The sequence below is a fragment of the Malus domestica genome, chromosome 01 (assembly GCF_042453785.1).
Source record: "Malus domestica chromosome 01, GDT2T_hap1".
Classification (NCBI taxonomy): Eukaryota; Viridiplantae; Streptophyta; class Magnoliopsida; order Rosales; family Rosaceae; genus Malus; species Malus domestica.
This window is the reverse complement of record NC_091661.1, coordinates 2334971-2351126: the sequence shown is the minus strand read 5'-3', so window position 1 is coordinate 2351126 and position 16156 is coordinate 2334971. Positions and strand designations below refer to the sequence as shown.

The 16156-nt window shown below is 38.3% G+C and overlaps 1 protein-coding gene across 1 annotated transcript; it reads right to left on the bottom strand.

The window, feature by feature from the left end:
- Window positions 1-3789: 3789 nt before the first annotated feature.
- On the bottom strand, window positions 3790-15913 carry LOC139196278 (uncharacterized). The gene is made up of 6 exons (XM_070821969.1): window positions 15388-15913; window positions 14513-15150; window positions 13867-14108; window positions 13436-13744; window positions 4067-4193; window positions 3790-3966 (listed from the first exon to the last, which is right to left on the bottom strand). The coding sequence occupies exons 1-6, from the start codon at window positions 15911-15913 to the stop codon at window positions 3790-3792; spliced, it is 2019 nt and encodes a 672-aa protein (XP_070678070.1).
- Window positions 15914-16156: the final 243 nt, after the last annotated feature.

The window sequence follows — 16156 nt, the reverse complement described above, 5'->3', positions numbered from 1 at the left end:
CCAATGGGTTTAGGCCCAATGGGCCCAATTAAACCCGAACGTTTCTTTAAGCCCAAAACGATCTTTATCGCTTTTATGATTTCTTTAGACTTTCTAAATTAATCACAACACTTAATTAATCCAATTAATTATTTCCATCATCCATTAATTACTCACTACAAGAGTGTATCGGTGTACAATCATTTTAGGTTCTAATTAGCAAGGCAGTGAGGTGATTGGCATCAATCCAATTGATTATATTTAATTCAATCACTTAGTGAATTAAAACTTCATTTTAATTCACCTTTCTTCTTTGATGACTACATTTAATCATCTAGAAAAACTCACAAGCTATGAGTGACATCTAACCATATGTCATAGCTACCCAAGCTAATGTAGAAGTTGTTCGGAGAACCTATTCATTTGGAATTACAATGTAATTCGATCCTTCTCTAAAACAATACTCTCAATAACATTACTAGGGTATGGATATATTATGTCAAACCCCTAATGTGATTATTCCTTCTTATATGATTCAATTGAGTCGTATAGGAACGCTTTCCTTTATTACGCTCGATACTTCGGCCGAAGATTCCCGAATCATATCTTAGAGTATTCTTCCTCTCTTATCGAGGATTAGAGATTCCTTGTTGCGCATACACTTGCCTTCATGACTAAGTGGCTTAACCCCAACTATGCCGTTGACATTCTGATAGAGTGACTTTTGACGTAATCAAAGATCAAGTACTTAACCACAAGACAACGACGATGCCTCAGGTCAAAGGACTACTTACATTATTCCAACCATTAGAGTTACTTGCTTGACATGTGAGTAGACCTCCATGCAAGTACTCTCGTTCGATTGTGTTCAGTGAACTCATTCCCTTAATGAGCACCTACATACTTGTCTTAGTGTCACCACACGAATGGGATGAGACTTTCCCTCCTTCCAATTGAAGCAGACACGGTATGTACCGGTCTAAGCATTGTCGTATCCCTCCGACAATCCAATGACCAGGAACCTTTTTGGACATAATGGTTATCTGAAGAAGGTCTCTGTAGTCTAACATCATTAGATTACTTCTTCAATCAATCCATTGTCCATGGATTCACTATTTAGGACATATATCGTTTATTGAGATAGTCCTAATTAGTATCTTTGCCATTTGATGTATAAAAGTCATCTATACATCGATTCATTTGTCCTGAAAGGTTTCTTCCAAAGATTGACTTTCAGGGCATATTTCCAACAATCCATCCATCATCTCATTTCTTAAATTCGCTTTACAATCTGTCTAATTTTATAAGTTGTTTGTTCGTTTCGAGTTCGTCAAAACCAAAATCCCCCTTTTACTTTGTTGTTTCAAAGTGTTAAATTTATATTTCGTTAGTTTTTTAGTGTTTTGATTCAAGTCAAAACCCAAATTTCGTCCAAAGTTGTGTTAGAGTCAAATCTGCCCAGTAAGTGTTTTTAGGCAATTTTGAGTGTTTTTTTTAAGTTGTTTTGCATCTTTAGAGTCTGTTTTGAGTCATTTGAGTCTATTCAAACGTTTTTAACTTTGTTTTTATGTCTTTGTGTTAGTTTAGAGGTTTTAGCAAGCCCTCCTAATCCCTGGTTTAGAACGATCCCTACTTGCATTTATATTACAATTTGACAAAAAGAGGGTTTAATTTGAGTGCTTAACTTTCATCGCATCAAAATGCAACACTTGATGAAAAAGTGTTAGCAAGTTGTATGGGAATTGCACTACTACAATATATGCTATCACCGTCGGAGCAAAAACCGACGGGAAATCCGATTTCTGTCAGATTTTTGGCAAAAATCCGACATAAAACAATGTAATGTCGCATTTTCAAAGCGACACTATTGCTAGCGTCACGAAAGGGCTTTAGCGTCGGTTTCTTGGCTTAAACCGACACTAAACAGCGTCACTTTAAAGCGACACTAAAATTCACGTCGGTTTAAAGTGACGTATACGTACACGTTACGTCGCTTTAAGGCGATGTTCATTAGCAATTTAATTGTAAAATATCCATCCTACTGTCGCTTTTAAACGACACTGAAATAATATTAAATCAATTTAATATCCCATAAACTGACGTCAAATAACAATTAAATAAATAAAATATGCAAATAATAATGGTCTTAACCGACACCATCTTTGTTAATAATAATAAAAAAAACCGACAACCTGCATTCGTCTTCAATTCATTGTAACAGAAAAAATTTATATAATTATATTAATAAATTCCAAGGCCAAAATAAACATTAATGAAAATAATTAACAAGAAAAATAATGCCAAAATACACAAATATTGTACATACATTAATGAAAATAATTAACAATAAAAATAGTGCCAAAATACACAAATATTGTACATCTAATGTTCCACTTAATATACAAAAACACATCCGTCATAACAACTACTAAATCCGACATTACAAACATAACATAAAAAAACAAAAAAGATAGAACCATTAAAGTGTCATATTTAACCGACAAGAAAGCGAACCAAATAAACTATTGAACCGAATCTGCGCCTGAACGTGGCACAAATCCTTTTCGTCCTTGAGGTCCTATATTTAATGCCAACATCCTCGACAAGTCCACATCAGATCCAACACCCGCAAGCATTTCAACAAACCCCCCAATTGGAAATTCAGGACAAGGAGCAACCATCTAGGGTCGATATACTGGCACTTGATAAGGCAGCTCCTGCATGTAAGGCATGGGAGGCTGCTGCATGTATGGCATAGGCGGCTGCTGCATGTATGTCGTGGGCTGCATAGGCATCGGATACATAGGATACGGAGGTTGCTGATTATGGCCAGCATACGGATATGCAGGGGGTGGCTGACTTTGACCCGACTGTTGAGGAGGAGGAGGCTAACTCTGGCATGACTGTTGGGTTCCCGGGCTATACGGTGGTTGTGGTTATGATTGTGGCTGAAATCTTTGGAAAAGCCATGCAAACATCTGACTTTGCTTGTTCTCTAGGTCCGAAATCCGTTTATTGTTATTTTCGTCCCTCAATTTCAACTCATTATTTTGAGTCATTAGCAATGCCATTGCACTGTTAGATGACCTCTTGGAGGAAATTGATGTAGAAGACGAAGAAGACGCATAAGACACCATATCAGGAGTCACCCCATGACCGTATCCTCTGACTCTATTAAACCTCTCGAGGCCCATTGTATCAACATACACTTAGGTCCTAAGATCTTCATTTTCTTCTTGCCCCGACTGAATCAAAGTTTGCAGATTGCTCTCCATTGTTTGCTTGCATTACAATTTTTAAAAATAAAAATTCAATCGTAAAACAGAAAAATAAGCTATAGATAATAAAAATTAATAACAATGAAATACTAACACAGTAAAATAAATTACCCATGTAAGCTCCGATGCTTCATCAATCCAAGTTTCATTTTTCCGTGTATGACATTCACGAAAAAAGGTTACAGGATCGGCTTCTTTCCCATGCTTCTTCCGCTTTACCAAAAATAAAATTTCACACAAACAATTTTAGGCAAACCTCATTAAAATTAAAATTTATAACAACTATAGAATATTTAAAATAACATTTCTTCAAATTGTACAATCCATACATATTCTTGCCACTTTCTTGCAAAAGATTTTGTACCAGTATTATGGTTCATTGTTTTCCTTTGCCGATTAATCTTGTTTTTTTAAGCAACCTCCCGAAAATAAAAATAAAAAAATTATTACACAAATTTATAGTTATAACGAAATAAACTACATCGATTACCTTTGTTTTATCTCCACTCCAGTATGCCAACAAATTACCCCACTAGGTAGGATTCACATCAGGAGGAGGCTGGCGACGCTCCTCTGCTGCTCTCTCGGTATAATAATTTTTTTTAAACTTATTTCTAAACTCTTTATGTGCATGCTCAGCAACCTTAAGCGTCATAAAGTGGATCAAAGGCATTTTTGGTATATATGCATCTTCAAAAACAATATTTCCCTACATCCATCAAAATAAAATAAAAAATCAACCAAGTCAAATATTATAACAATCATTGAATTATTCTTTTATTTTCTAATAAAAATAAAAATATCTATACCTTAATTCTATTCCAGAAAGCTTCCTTATCTACATCCTTAATCTTACGCCAATGCTTCGCCAATGGGAGATTTCTGTGGTCTCTAACCTTCGATGCCACATATTTTGAAAATGCACTAGAATTATCACTAATGCATTTTCCGGACATATCAAACGAACAAAGCTGTTTCGTCCATTTGGGAACTGAGGGTCCTCACCTCCGTCAACTCACATGTTTCTTGAACCATTCTGGAAATTCTTTCTTGCTTAGCTCCTTAATTTGTCGCATAGTTAACCTTTCTCGACGATGTTTAGTTTTCAAGAATTCCTCATGTTGGCTACACAATTATGTCCAAATTTAGATAATTAATTTTTCAAAGTTAAGTGACACACCCCGTCCCGAAGGAGGGCATGCTGGCCGTCACGTGAGAGTGACGTAACCATTTGCACAGTACGGAAGCTTTAATTATACAATTTATAATTTGATACACCCGAAGGTGAGTCCTAATTTTGTCCAATCTGTCAGAACCCCGCTGAATTCCTCGTAGTCACCACACCTTTGTGATTCCTGAACCTGGAGGGGCGCAAAACCAAAATTGAGTGGGTCAGTAAAACAATTCTTTTCCAATTCCAAACATTTCTCAAAACGTTGTAACCCCTCTCCGTAAAACCTGTATACTTTCCCAGAAATGTAAAATATAAATATACATATATAATCTCAAACTTCAATTCACTTTTTCAACATTTTTCATATCAGTTATGCCATGCCATGTCTAAATTGAACAGTTAAGTATGAATGCATTAACAATAATCATATCAGGTGCAAGAAAGAAATCAACCGGAGGCCCTCTAATAGCCTTGTACGGTTGAATCTAGAGCTCAAAATCTATCACTATCACTCTGCCGGAGTCACCTCTGTGACCTGTACGGCCTTCTGCACATAGGTTACGCTCTAGTGCTTCTCTCATTAATCATCTGTGCACATAATCTAAGGTCACCCACCAGTCGAAATCTCACTAACACTCTTCGACTGGCCCGTCGCACCCACTCCGCGTGGACTGTGCGACCAGCATCTACTTGGATCCAAGGCGAGCGTGCGATGCGGTGAATACTATAAGCACTAAACCAAGGTGCAGGATTTGAGCTCAATATACATCAACATCATCATAACAGTAATTAAATACTCACCTGATACTCACCTGTGCGTCCGCCGCACCATTCATTCATATGCATCATATATCTCAAATCATACTTTTCATATCATTTCATGCATGGCAATTCAATTTACATTTCCATATATATTTCATATACTTCTATGCATGATCTTTCAATTCACGTTTTCATATCATTCTATATACCTTTCATTTAAAACATAATTTCATTCTAATTCAATTTCTGGGAAAGCGTCAAGTATATATATATATACGGAAAACAAAACTGCCCACTCACAGATTACATCGACGTCTCGTAGGTCCCTGAGCATCCTTTGGCCATGCCCGATGTCCGTATAATCCTCGCCTATACGAGAAGTAACCAAATTGACGTTATTTAACGCATAATCCCACTCTTAGCTAATAACTCCTCATATATTGCTCAAATTGGGTATATGAATATACCACCGTGACCTAAACAACCTCAGGATCATCCCCATATTTTTAAAATAATTTTTGGAGTCCTCACGCGCCCCCACGCGCCTGACGTGGCACGGACCTACGCGCCCCCCACGCGCGGCCACGTGCCAAGCACACTGACGGTGTCAATTGACGCCGTCAGGAATATTCCGTTAAAACCTAACCGTTCCGTTAACGGCGTCAGGAATATTCCGTTAGAACTAACGGAATATTCCTGCTTCTTCTCCGATGGACTCTCGCCGGACTCCGGTCACCGGAAAACTGGGAAAAATTTCTATTTAACTATTCTCACTCGTTTTTCGTCCATTTTTTTCGTACTTTATACCAAAATGAAGCCCTAAACACCTACTATCACGTTGGAATGGTTTTAAGGTCTAAAAACAACGAGATCATACCTTTCCAATAATTCCAAAATTCGGCCAAACTCGAACCAAGTGATCCCGACGTCCATTTTGTTCAAACGAGGCACTCCGAGCCTCCTCGTGACCTCCTTAAGCTCAATGTGAGCTTGAAATTCCCTGAAACATCAAGATTTACGTGTGCATGAACAGTGCACTTTCACGGGGAGTTTAGAATCTAGGTTTTCCGAAGTAAAACTTACCTGAAATTGGTGTCTACGTGATCGTGGAGTCCTCAGGAGTGCAATGGTAGTTTTAAATCCGGCGTTGGTATAGATTTAGGGTGGTTTTGATGGTTGCCCGTGTGTTCGAGAGGGTGAGAGAGAGAGAGTGAGGTCTGAGGAAAAGAGAGAGAGAATGACAGTATACGGGAAATGAGGAGGGTTTTGAGGGATGTGGGGATCCCACGTGGTCTTTTTTCCAATTTCAAACTTTCAACATAGAAACCTAAGTATAAGTCTTGGTTTAGGTTTCTAAAACCAATTAATATTCCAATTCAACAAAGTTTAAGAACCTTAAGTAAAAACAGGCGTCCAAATTACGCACTTTAGTCCCGTTTAGGGACATTTTCGTAACTTCACGTCCTCGGAATGAAAAATTCCGGGACGGGCTGTGACAATCTTCCCTCCTTATAGAATTTCGTCCCCGAAATTCCAGCAACCAACTAAATCAACCATACTCATACAATAGCCTCGGGTAAATCTCTCTCATCCGATTCTCTTTCTCCCACGTAATTTCTTCCATCGAATAATTTCTTCACAAAACTTTTACCACTTACACTGTTTTAATTCTTAGGACTTCCTTTCTCCAATCCAAAATCGTCCTTAGTTCCTTATCAATCAGATCCAGTTTAATTCTCAATAGTTGCACCAGAATCTCATGTGACGAATCTGCCACCTAGTGACAACGCATCAAATCATAAAACACATCATGCACTTACGACAACTCTGGAAGCCATTCAAATCTGTAATCAACTTCACCAACTTTTCGATAATCACTTAAAGTCCGATTCACTTAGGATTTAACTTACATTCTTTCCAGATCGAACTATACTTTTCCAAGGTGAAAACTTCGAAAATATAAAACCTTCTACGTTAAACACTTGATTAGTGGCATATCCTTCTGTTAATCTCTTTTGCCACTCCTGGTTACTTTCAGGTTCACTTAATCACCTGAATACTTTTAGGAGACTCCTCCATAGTTTCTGGGTATACTAAACTTCTTTCGTGATCGAATCTTTCTCTAACCAGCAACATTCCATCCACAAGTCAACAAAAACCGACTCACATGACACATTTCATGGTTCTTATGGCGTTACTTCAGAAACTGCACAACCAACATACTTAAGAAACTCAGCAGTTCCGTAAACCAATTCTTCTTTCCATAAAGCAAATAAGTACCGTTGTCCTGTCTGGGAAAAGTTATTACTCAGCACTGGAGTAATTGTACTAACTTGGTACATTGACCAACTAACACTTCAAATTCGACCATAACCATTATGTGTACAAGGAAGCTTGTACACATAATCCAAAGTAATCTTTTTCCATTTCCGCTGCGAAACAGAAAATAGCTGTCTCAATCCAAAGGTTTATCTCTTTCTGCCTCAATCTGCTGATCAAATAAAACTGTCGAGTGGTATGATAAATCTTATTACTTTTGGAATATTGCAGAAGCTGAACAGTGTACTTTGTCCAAAATTGCTTGCTTCAAATCCTCAGCATTAGGCACATACTTTTTCGTTTGCTTGTATCCACATACCATTTGATTCACGAATCATGTACTCATTCTTTTTCCCTTCTTTCTCTGCCTTGGTTAATTCTTAAATTTCCTCGTCAAACATTTAAGTTTCGAGTACGACCTTACCAAACAGGCCTAACTTGAAAATTTAATAAATATAACTTCTTCTCGATCTTCCATTCTTAATTTTTCTTCCGTTGGTTTTCAATCCACAAGATGATACTCTTGGCAAACGTGCCAGACATTAATCTTACTGCAATCTTTTCACCAAGTGTATCAGCTAGAACAATTTTACGATCACCCTGGTCGTACAATCATGTTCATTAAGCAATACAATTCACCTTCGCTGCCTCATATCAAAATCCTTCCAAGTAATGGATATTGAAGACTTTTTGGGTTCGTAAAAAATCTTGCATTCTTAACAAATATAATGTCTCCATAACTTCACAGCAAGGATGGTAATCGTGACTTCCAAGTCACCCGTAGGGTAATTCATCTTATGAGATTCCATTTATCGTGAAATGTATGCAATCACCCTAACATTTGCATCAACATGCCTCCAATACCATTCAAGAAACATCACTAAAAATATATGAGTACCACCATTCTCTGGGAATACACGTGCATGAGTGAGGAAATACTTCAGTTGTTGAATCCTTTGCTCACAATTTCCTTCCTACTCATACATAACCTCCTTTCTCAACAGTCTCGTCAATGACAAAGCAATGACTAAAATTTCTTTCACAACCATCCAAAATAGCCTGGTAAGCTAAGAAATTCCGAATCTCAATTACAACTCGTGGTTGTTCCAATTCCTCACTTTCTGCTATCTTTTAAGGATTCACTTGAATACCTTAAGAATATATAACAAATCTCAGAATGCTACTTGATTCATCCAACATTCGCATTTGCTAAACTTAGCATACAATCGACATTCTTCCAATCTTTGTTCCACCGACTTAATACGTTTACATGCTCTGCTCTGGCTCAGAATATGCCAGAATATCTTCAATGAAAATGATATCAATTTATCAAGGCATTCGTGGAATACTTCATCCATCAACTCATAAAACAACATGAGTATCCATATAACATCACCAAACTTCATAAAGACTATAACAAGTCCAGAAAACCATCTTATGAGCAACGTCACTTATAATATTCAATTGGTAGTAACCAGATCTCAATTCAATCTTTGAATCTTCGCAATTACTTCTGAGCTGGTTAAATAAACATCAGTACATCACCATGGATAACGGTTCTCAATCGTTACCCGACTCCATTGTCTATAATCAATGAATAGTCTTTAAAGTCCATTTTCTTTCTCATCAACGAACTGGGGCTCCTCAAAAGTGTTGTACTCGGTTGAATAAAACTTTTATCAACCAATTCTTTAACATAAATTTATACCTGGCAACAATTCAATAGTGAACCTCATATCTCTGCCCGAAGGCAATCCAGGTATACTTTCAAGGAAGACATCAAGAAAAGTCTAACCCTTTTGACATTATTCACACTACTCCAAACAACATCATTTAGTACCACATGAACTAAGTATTTTTGGGCAGCCTTTCAAAACAATCTCTTTGTTTTCACAGCATAAATAATGGCTGAACTCACTTCACTTTGCATGCCCACTCATTAAGGTAACCTCTGATCATCCAGATCGATGGAAAGTGACTGGTTTCCCGTAACAATCCATCTAGTCACAATTATAACCAACCAATCTAATGGAAATAATTTAACCGACACAATATATATTCTATTATTACTAAGCATTCTGAATAAGTACAACACTAACATAAAATAACCTACCGGTTTGCTTGCTTAACGAATCCACGAATGAGTTATTAATATTACGGTCTGCAGCCCGCAATACTGATAAATCATCGTTGTCTCGATAAGTAGGCAACCACTCAAAAAAATATAACATTACTATTTTGTCACTCAATGCAAAATACATACACTCGTCTCAACTACATTTATTTACTACTCTCTAGGTAATAACATACATAATAAGAAATATATCAGCCGAAGTCAATTAGAATGACCAATACGGCTGATTCAACTCTCATCTCAATAATACGTCGGCCGGATCCACTCCGCGTGGTCGGTACGGCCGAGCCTATAACTCACTAATTTCTCATGGTCTGTACGGCTGAACATATAATTCATCAAATCTCTCTGTACTCACGGTCAATCCGACCAAACTACTAAGTTCATAAACCTGCTGAATTGACACTATGATATCATGGAAAATTGTTGAGTACAACTGATTCTAGGGACGATTCACAATTCTGTGTCCCCTCTGTTCACATAAACACATTCATTAATTTCACACTTCCCAAAGTGTTAATTTTGTACCTGCTGCACAAGGTACATTTCCTTTACTCGAGACACCTTGTCTCAAATATCTGGGATTACCAGTATATCCATCACTTTTACTCTGACCAGCGACATTAAAACCTCAGCTGGAAGAATTAACTCTAGCTTCACTTCTTTCGAAGCTCTGAATCTTTCTATATCCTTGATATGACGAATCATTAACTTTATCGTCTTCTTTTGATTCCCATTCATTTCTTATTCTTCTTTATTCTCGTTGCTCATGTTCTCAGAGTCCTCAAGGCTCAACAACATCTAGCATACTCCTGATAAGAACTACAATGGATAGTGGTCACCCAAAATACCATTTCCCTTTTGCCACCCAGCTTAAAACAACATAACACCTCCACCAAATTAACAACAATATCTGGATGGAACGAGGCTAGTCTGAAAACTTTCTATAATATTCATTTATCGTCAACTTCCTTGATTCACATTTGCAAACTCTTGCTTACTACCATCGATAAATGCCGGAGGGATAAACTTTTCCTTAAACAAGTCCTTAAACAATTCTCAATCGACTGTTCCTCCGGTGACAACAAATCATACTCCTGTTTCCACCAGGATACAAATTCATAACCAAAACCAGGTAGTCGTCTCGACGCCTTGTCAGAAGGAAGATTCCTTTGACTCGCATAATCCGAAACTTCTTTTCCAAACGGTTAAACCGTTACTTCGCTCCCTCAGGTTCATCATTTCTCTTAAGTGATTCAAGTTCAACTCATTACCCATCTTAAAATGTCCCTTTAGACAATAGACTGAATCACCATAGTAATAGTGTCCTCCTAAACCGCTAAATCAGGGAGACTAAGTTCCTCTAACTACGTAGCTTGCTACGAGGCGGTGTAGTTCTGACAGAATTCACTAGAAACTTCTCAAGATGTCCAAGATTGCAACCATGCTCTGATACCAACTGACACACCCCGTCCCGAAGGAGGGCATGCTGGCCGTCACGTGAGAGTGACGTAACCATTTGCACAGTACGGAAGCTTTAATTATACAATTTATAATTTGATACACCCGAAGGTGAGTCCTAATTTTGTCCAATCTGTCAGAACCCCGCTGAATTCCTCGTAGTCACCACACCTTTGTGATTCCTGAACCTGGAGGGGCGCAAAACCAAAATTGAGTGGGTCAGTAAAACAATTCTTTTCCAATTCCAAACATTTCTCAAAACGTTGTAACCCCTCTCCGTAAAACCTGTATACTTTCCCAGAAATGTAAAATATAAATATACATATATAATCTCAAACTTCAATTCACTTTTTCAACATTTTTCATATCAGTTATGCCATGCCATGTCTAAATTGAACAGTTAAGTATGAATGCATCAACAATAATCATATCAGGTGCAAGAAAGAAATCAACCGGAGGCCCTCTAATAGCCCTGTACGGTTGAATCTAGAGCTCAAAATCTATCACTATCACTCTGCCGGAGTCACCTCTGTGACATGTACGGCCTTCTGCACATAGGTTACGCTCTAGTGCTTCTCTCATTAATCATCTGTGCACATAATCTAAGGTCACCCACCAGTCGAAATCTCACTAACACTCTTCGACTGGCCCGTCGCACCCACTCCGCGTGGACTGTGCGACCAGCATCTACTTGGATCCAAGGCGAGCGTGCGATGCGGTGAATACTATAAGCACTAAACCAAGGTGCAGGATTTGAGCTCAATATACATCAACATCATCATAACAGTAATTAAATACTCACCTGATACTCACCTGTGCGTCCGCCGCACCATTCATTCATATGCATCATATATCTCAAATCATACTTTTCATATCATTTCATGCATGGCAATTCAATTTACATTTCCATATATATTTCATATACTTCTATGCATGATCTTTCAATTCACGTTTTCATATCATTCTATATACCTTTCATTTAAAACATAATTTCATTCTAATTCAATTTCTGGGAAAGCGTCAAGTATATATATATATACGGAAAACAAAACTGCCCACTCACAGATTACATCGACGTCTCGTAGGTCCCTGAGCATCCTTTGGCCATGCCCGATGTCCGTATAATCCTCGCCTATACGAGAAGTAACCAAATTGACGTTATTTAACGCATAATCCCACTCTTAGCTAATAACTCCTCATATATTGCTCAAATTGGGTATATGAATATACCACCGTGACCTAAACAACCTCAGGATCATCCCCATATTTTTAAAATAATTTTTGGAGTCCTCACGCGCCCCCACGCGCCTGACGTGGCACGGACCTACGCGCCCCCCACGCGCGGCCACGTGCCAAGCACACTGACGGTGTCAATTGACGCCGTCAGGAATATTCCGTTAAACCCCGGAATATTCCGTTAAAACCTAACCGTTCCGTTAACGGCGTCAGGAATATTCCGTTAGAACTAACGGAATATTCCTGCTTCTTCTCCGATGGACTCTCGCCGGACTCCGGTCACCGGAAAACTGGGAAAAATTTCTATTTAACTATTCTCACTCGTTTTTCGTCCATTTTTTTCGTACTTTATACCAAAATGAAGCCCTAAACACCTACTATCACGTTGGAATGGTTTTAAGGTCTAAAAACAACGAGATCATACCTTTCCAATAATTCCAAAATTCGGCCAAACTCGAACCAAGTGATCCCGACGTCCATTTTGTTCAAACGAGGCACTCCGAGCCTCCTCGTGACCTCCTTAAGCTCAATGTGAGCTTGAAATTCCCTGAAACATCAAGATTTACGTGTGCATGAACAGTGCACTTTCACGGGGAGTTTAGAATCTAGGTTTTCCGAAGTAAAACTTACCTGAAATTGGTGTCTACGTGATCGTGGAGTCCTCAGGAGTGCAATGGTAGTTTTAAATCCGACGTTGGTATAGATTTAGGGTGGTTTTGATGGTTGCCCGTGTGTTCGAGAGGGTGAGAGAGAGAGAGTGAGGTCTGAGGAAAAGAGAGAGAGAATGACAGTATACGGGAAATGAGGAGGGTTTTGAGGGATGTGGGGATCCCACGTGGTCTTTTTTCCAATTTCAAACTTTCAACATAGAAACCTAAGTATAAGTCTTGGTTTAGGTTTCTAAAACCAATTAATATTCCAATTCAACAAAGTTTAAGAACCTTAAGTAAAAACAGGTGTCCAAATTACGCACTTTAGTCCCGTTTAGGGACATTTTCGTAACTTCACGTCCTCGGAATGAAAAATTCCGAGACGGGCTGTGACATTAAGAAAATCAATAAAACATTAAGACGTATGATTAAACGTTCTTACCTTCTAAATGGGTTCACTTCATCACAATTATTTAGAATGTATCTATGGCACTGATCAAGAGCATTTAGATCGAGCTCCACATGTTCTCCTGAACCCATATAACATCCTTTGGAGTCAAAAATTGATAACCCACCAGACACTCCACGTCCAATACCATCTTCATTTCGGCCTCTACGGGTACGACGAAACTCGACACCTCTAAGATACATGGAACAGAAGGACAAGCACTCATCCACCAAATATGCTTCAGCAATAGAACCTTCAGGACGACCCTTATTACGAACATAGCGCTTCAACGTTTGCAAATACCTATAATTATAAACGAAACACAAACAATTATAATTATAAATTAAAGTTATGACTACAACTGTAAAAAATTTATAAAAATTTATTAATTACCGTTCAATTGGATACATCCATCTATAGGGAACAGGCCCTGCAGAGCTGCTTCATCTGTCAAGTGAACTGGAAGGTGCACCATTATATCAAAAAATGCAGGAGGAAATATTTTTTCAAGTTGACATAATGTCAAGGCAATTCTTGAACTCAGTTCCTTGAATCCTTCCCCAGACTCCTTTTTACTACACAACTGTCTGAAAATTGCACTCAACTCTAATAATACCATAGTAACAGCTTTAGGCAAAACCGGGCGTATTGCAAGCGGGAGTAACTGCTGCATTAAAACATGGCAATCATGACTTTTCAACCCACGTATTTTTCGTTCATTCACGTGCACACATCGCGATAAATTTGATGAATATCCATCGGGGACCCGAATAGTAGACAACACATTGCAAAACGCAGTTTTTTCTTCTCTTTTCAACGTGAACAAAGCTGGAGGTAGAAATGTTCTATTTCCTTCTCTACGTGGGTGTTGACTGCGTCTTATGTTCAAGACTTTAAGATCTGCACGTGCAGCCAATCAATCTTTAGACTTTTCTATACCTAGCAATGTTCCCACCATACTGTCACATATATTCTTCTCGATATGCATAACATCAAGATTATGTCTAATCAACAGATGCCTCCAATAAGGTAGTTCATAAAAAATAGATTTCTTCTTCCACTAACTATTACCACTTGTACTGCTCGAAGTTCTTTTTCTGCGTTGCCCAACTGAAGCATTTTCTTTGGTTTTCCAAAAGTAAATCTCAATGTACAAAGTTCTTCGAGACATTGTAAACCAGTCCACTGCCTCGGTGCACTACGATGCTCTCGACGACCATTAAAAGTTGTGGTTTGCCTTCGAAACCTATGATTATCTTCAAGAAAGTGTCGATGCCCTATATAACAAATTTTACGACTTCCCGGCAAGTAAATAGATTCTTTATCATGCATGCAATGTGGACAGGCTTTATAGCCATGTGTACTCCATCCTGACAACATTCCATAAGCCGGAAAATCACTTATAGTCCATAAGACAGCAGCCTTCATCATAAAACTTTGGTTGGAATACGCATCATAAGTTGGAGTGCCCACCTCCCACAACTCATTCAACTCGTCAATCAGTGGACGCATGTATACATCAATCTCTTTACCAGGACTGCGCGGTCCTGGTATTAAAAGAGACAACAACAAATTTGGTTGCTTCATGCACATCCAAGGCGGCAAATTGTAAACAGAAAGCACCACAGGCCATGTGCTATGGTCATTCCTCATTTTTCCAAAAGGATTAAATCCATCATTGGCCAACCCTAATCGGACATTTTGAATTTCTGACGCAAAATCCGGATATAAATTATCCAAATGCTTCCATGCTGGAGAATCTGAAGGATGTCTCGTAAACTCATCTTTAGGACATTCAATTGCATGTCACCTCATATGTTCAGCCGTATGCTTCGACATAAAAAATCATTGCAATCGTGGTTTTAAAGGAAAATACCACATAACCTTAGCTGCGATCTTTTTTCTTGACCTATCCGCTGCGTTGGTAATTTTATATCTTGATTCACCACAAACCGAGCACACGGTCAAATCCGAAGTATCTTTCCAATAGATCATGCAATCATTGGGACATGCATCAATTTTCACATATGTCAGACCCAAGTCATTTATAAGTTTTTTTGCCTTATAACAAGATTCAGACAAACAATCCCCTTCAGGCAACATTCTTTTAATTAACTCCAGTAAAGTTGTGAAGATCTCATCTGGCATTCCTGCTAAACACTTGATCTGATACAATCTTACAACTGCTTCTAATTTCTTAAACTCCTTACACCCTGACCATAAATCTTGATCTGCCTCTTCAAGCAACCTAAAAAAAGTTTCCACCTCTTCTGGACGCCCTTCCCCAATAGACGGTTCAGTAGACGGCCGAACACCTTCTTCTATTAATGGTTGGACAAATACATCATTAAGAAAGTCATGCATGCCAATCACCTCATCTCCTGTTTCTTCTTCTCCAATTGCCACATTTTGCTCTCCAATGTTTTGCTCGCCATGATGTCGCCAGCAAGCATTTTTATAATCTTTATCCATATCATACAATATGAGATGTTCAATAATAGTGTTCCTAACAAAAGTATATCGATTACAACATCTTTTGCAAGGACATCTAAACTTATCAGGACCAACACCATTTGCAACTGCTTGATCCAAAAACAAATTAATTCCAGCTGTATACGCTTCAAAATTTCAGGGTATCGTCAACCAACTCTTGTCCATGTTTTACCAGTTTACGAGGGTAAAATATTACGCTGACATTAAGATGCCTACAATCTT

Excerpts from the sequence above, each read along its gene's own strand:
- LOC139196278 (XM_070821969.1), bottom strand. The coding sequence starts at position 15,913 with ATGGATAAAGATTATAAAAATGCTTGCTGGCGACATCATGGCGAGCAA. Across the intron at positions 15,151-15,387 it reads GACCGTGTGCTCGGTTTGTG|AAATTCAAAATGTCCGATTA; the intron begins GTGAATCAAGAT and ends ATTTTGCGTCAG. Across the intron at positions 3,967-4,066 it reads CTTTCTGGAATAGAATTAAG|GGAAATATTGTTTTTGAAGA; the intron begins GTATAGATATTT and ends TGATGGATGTAG.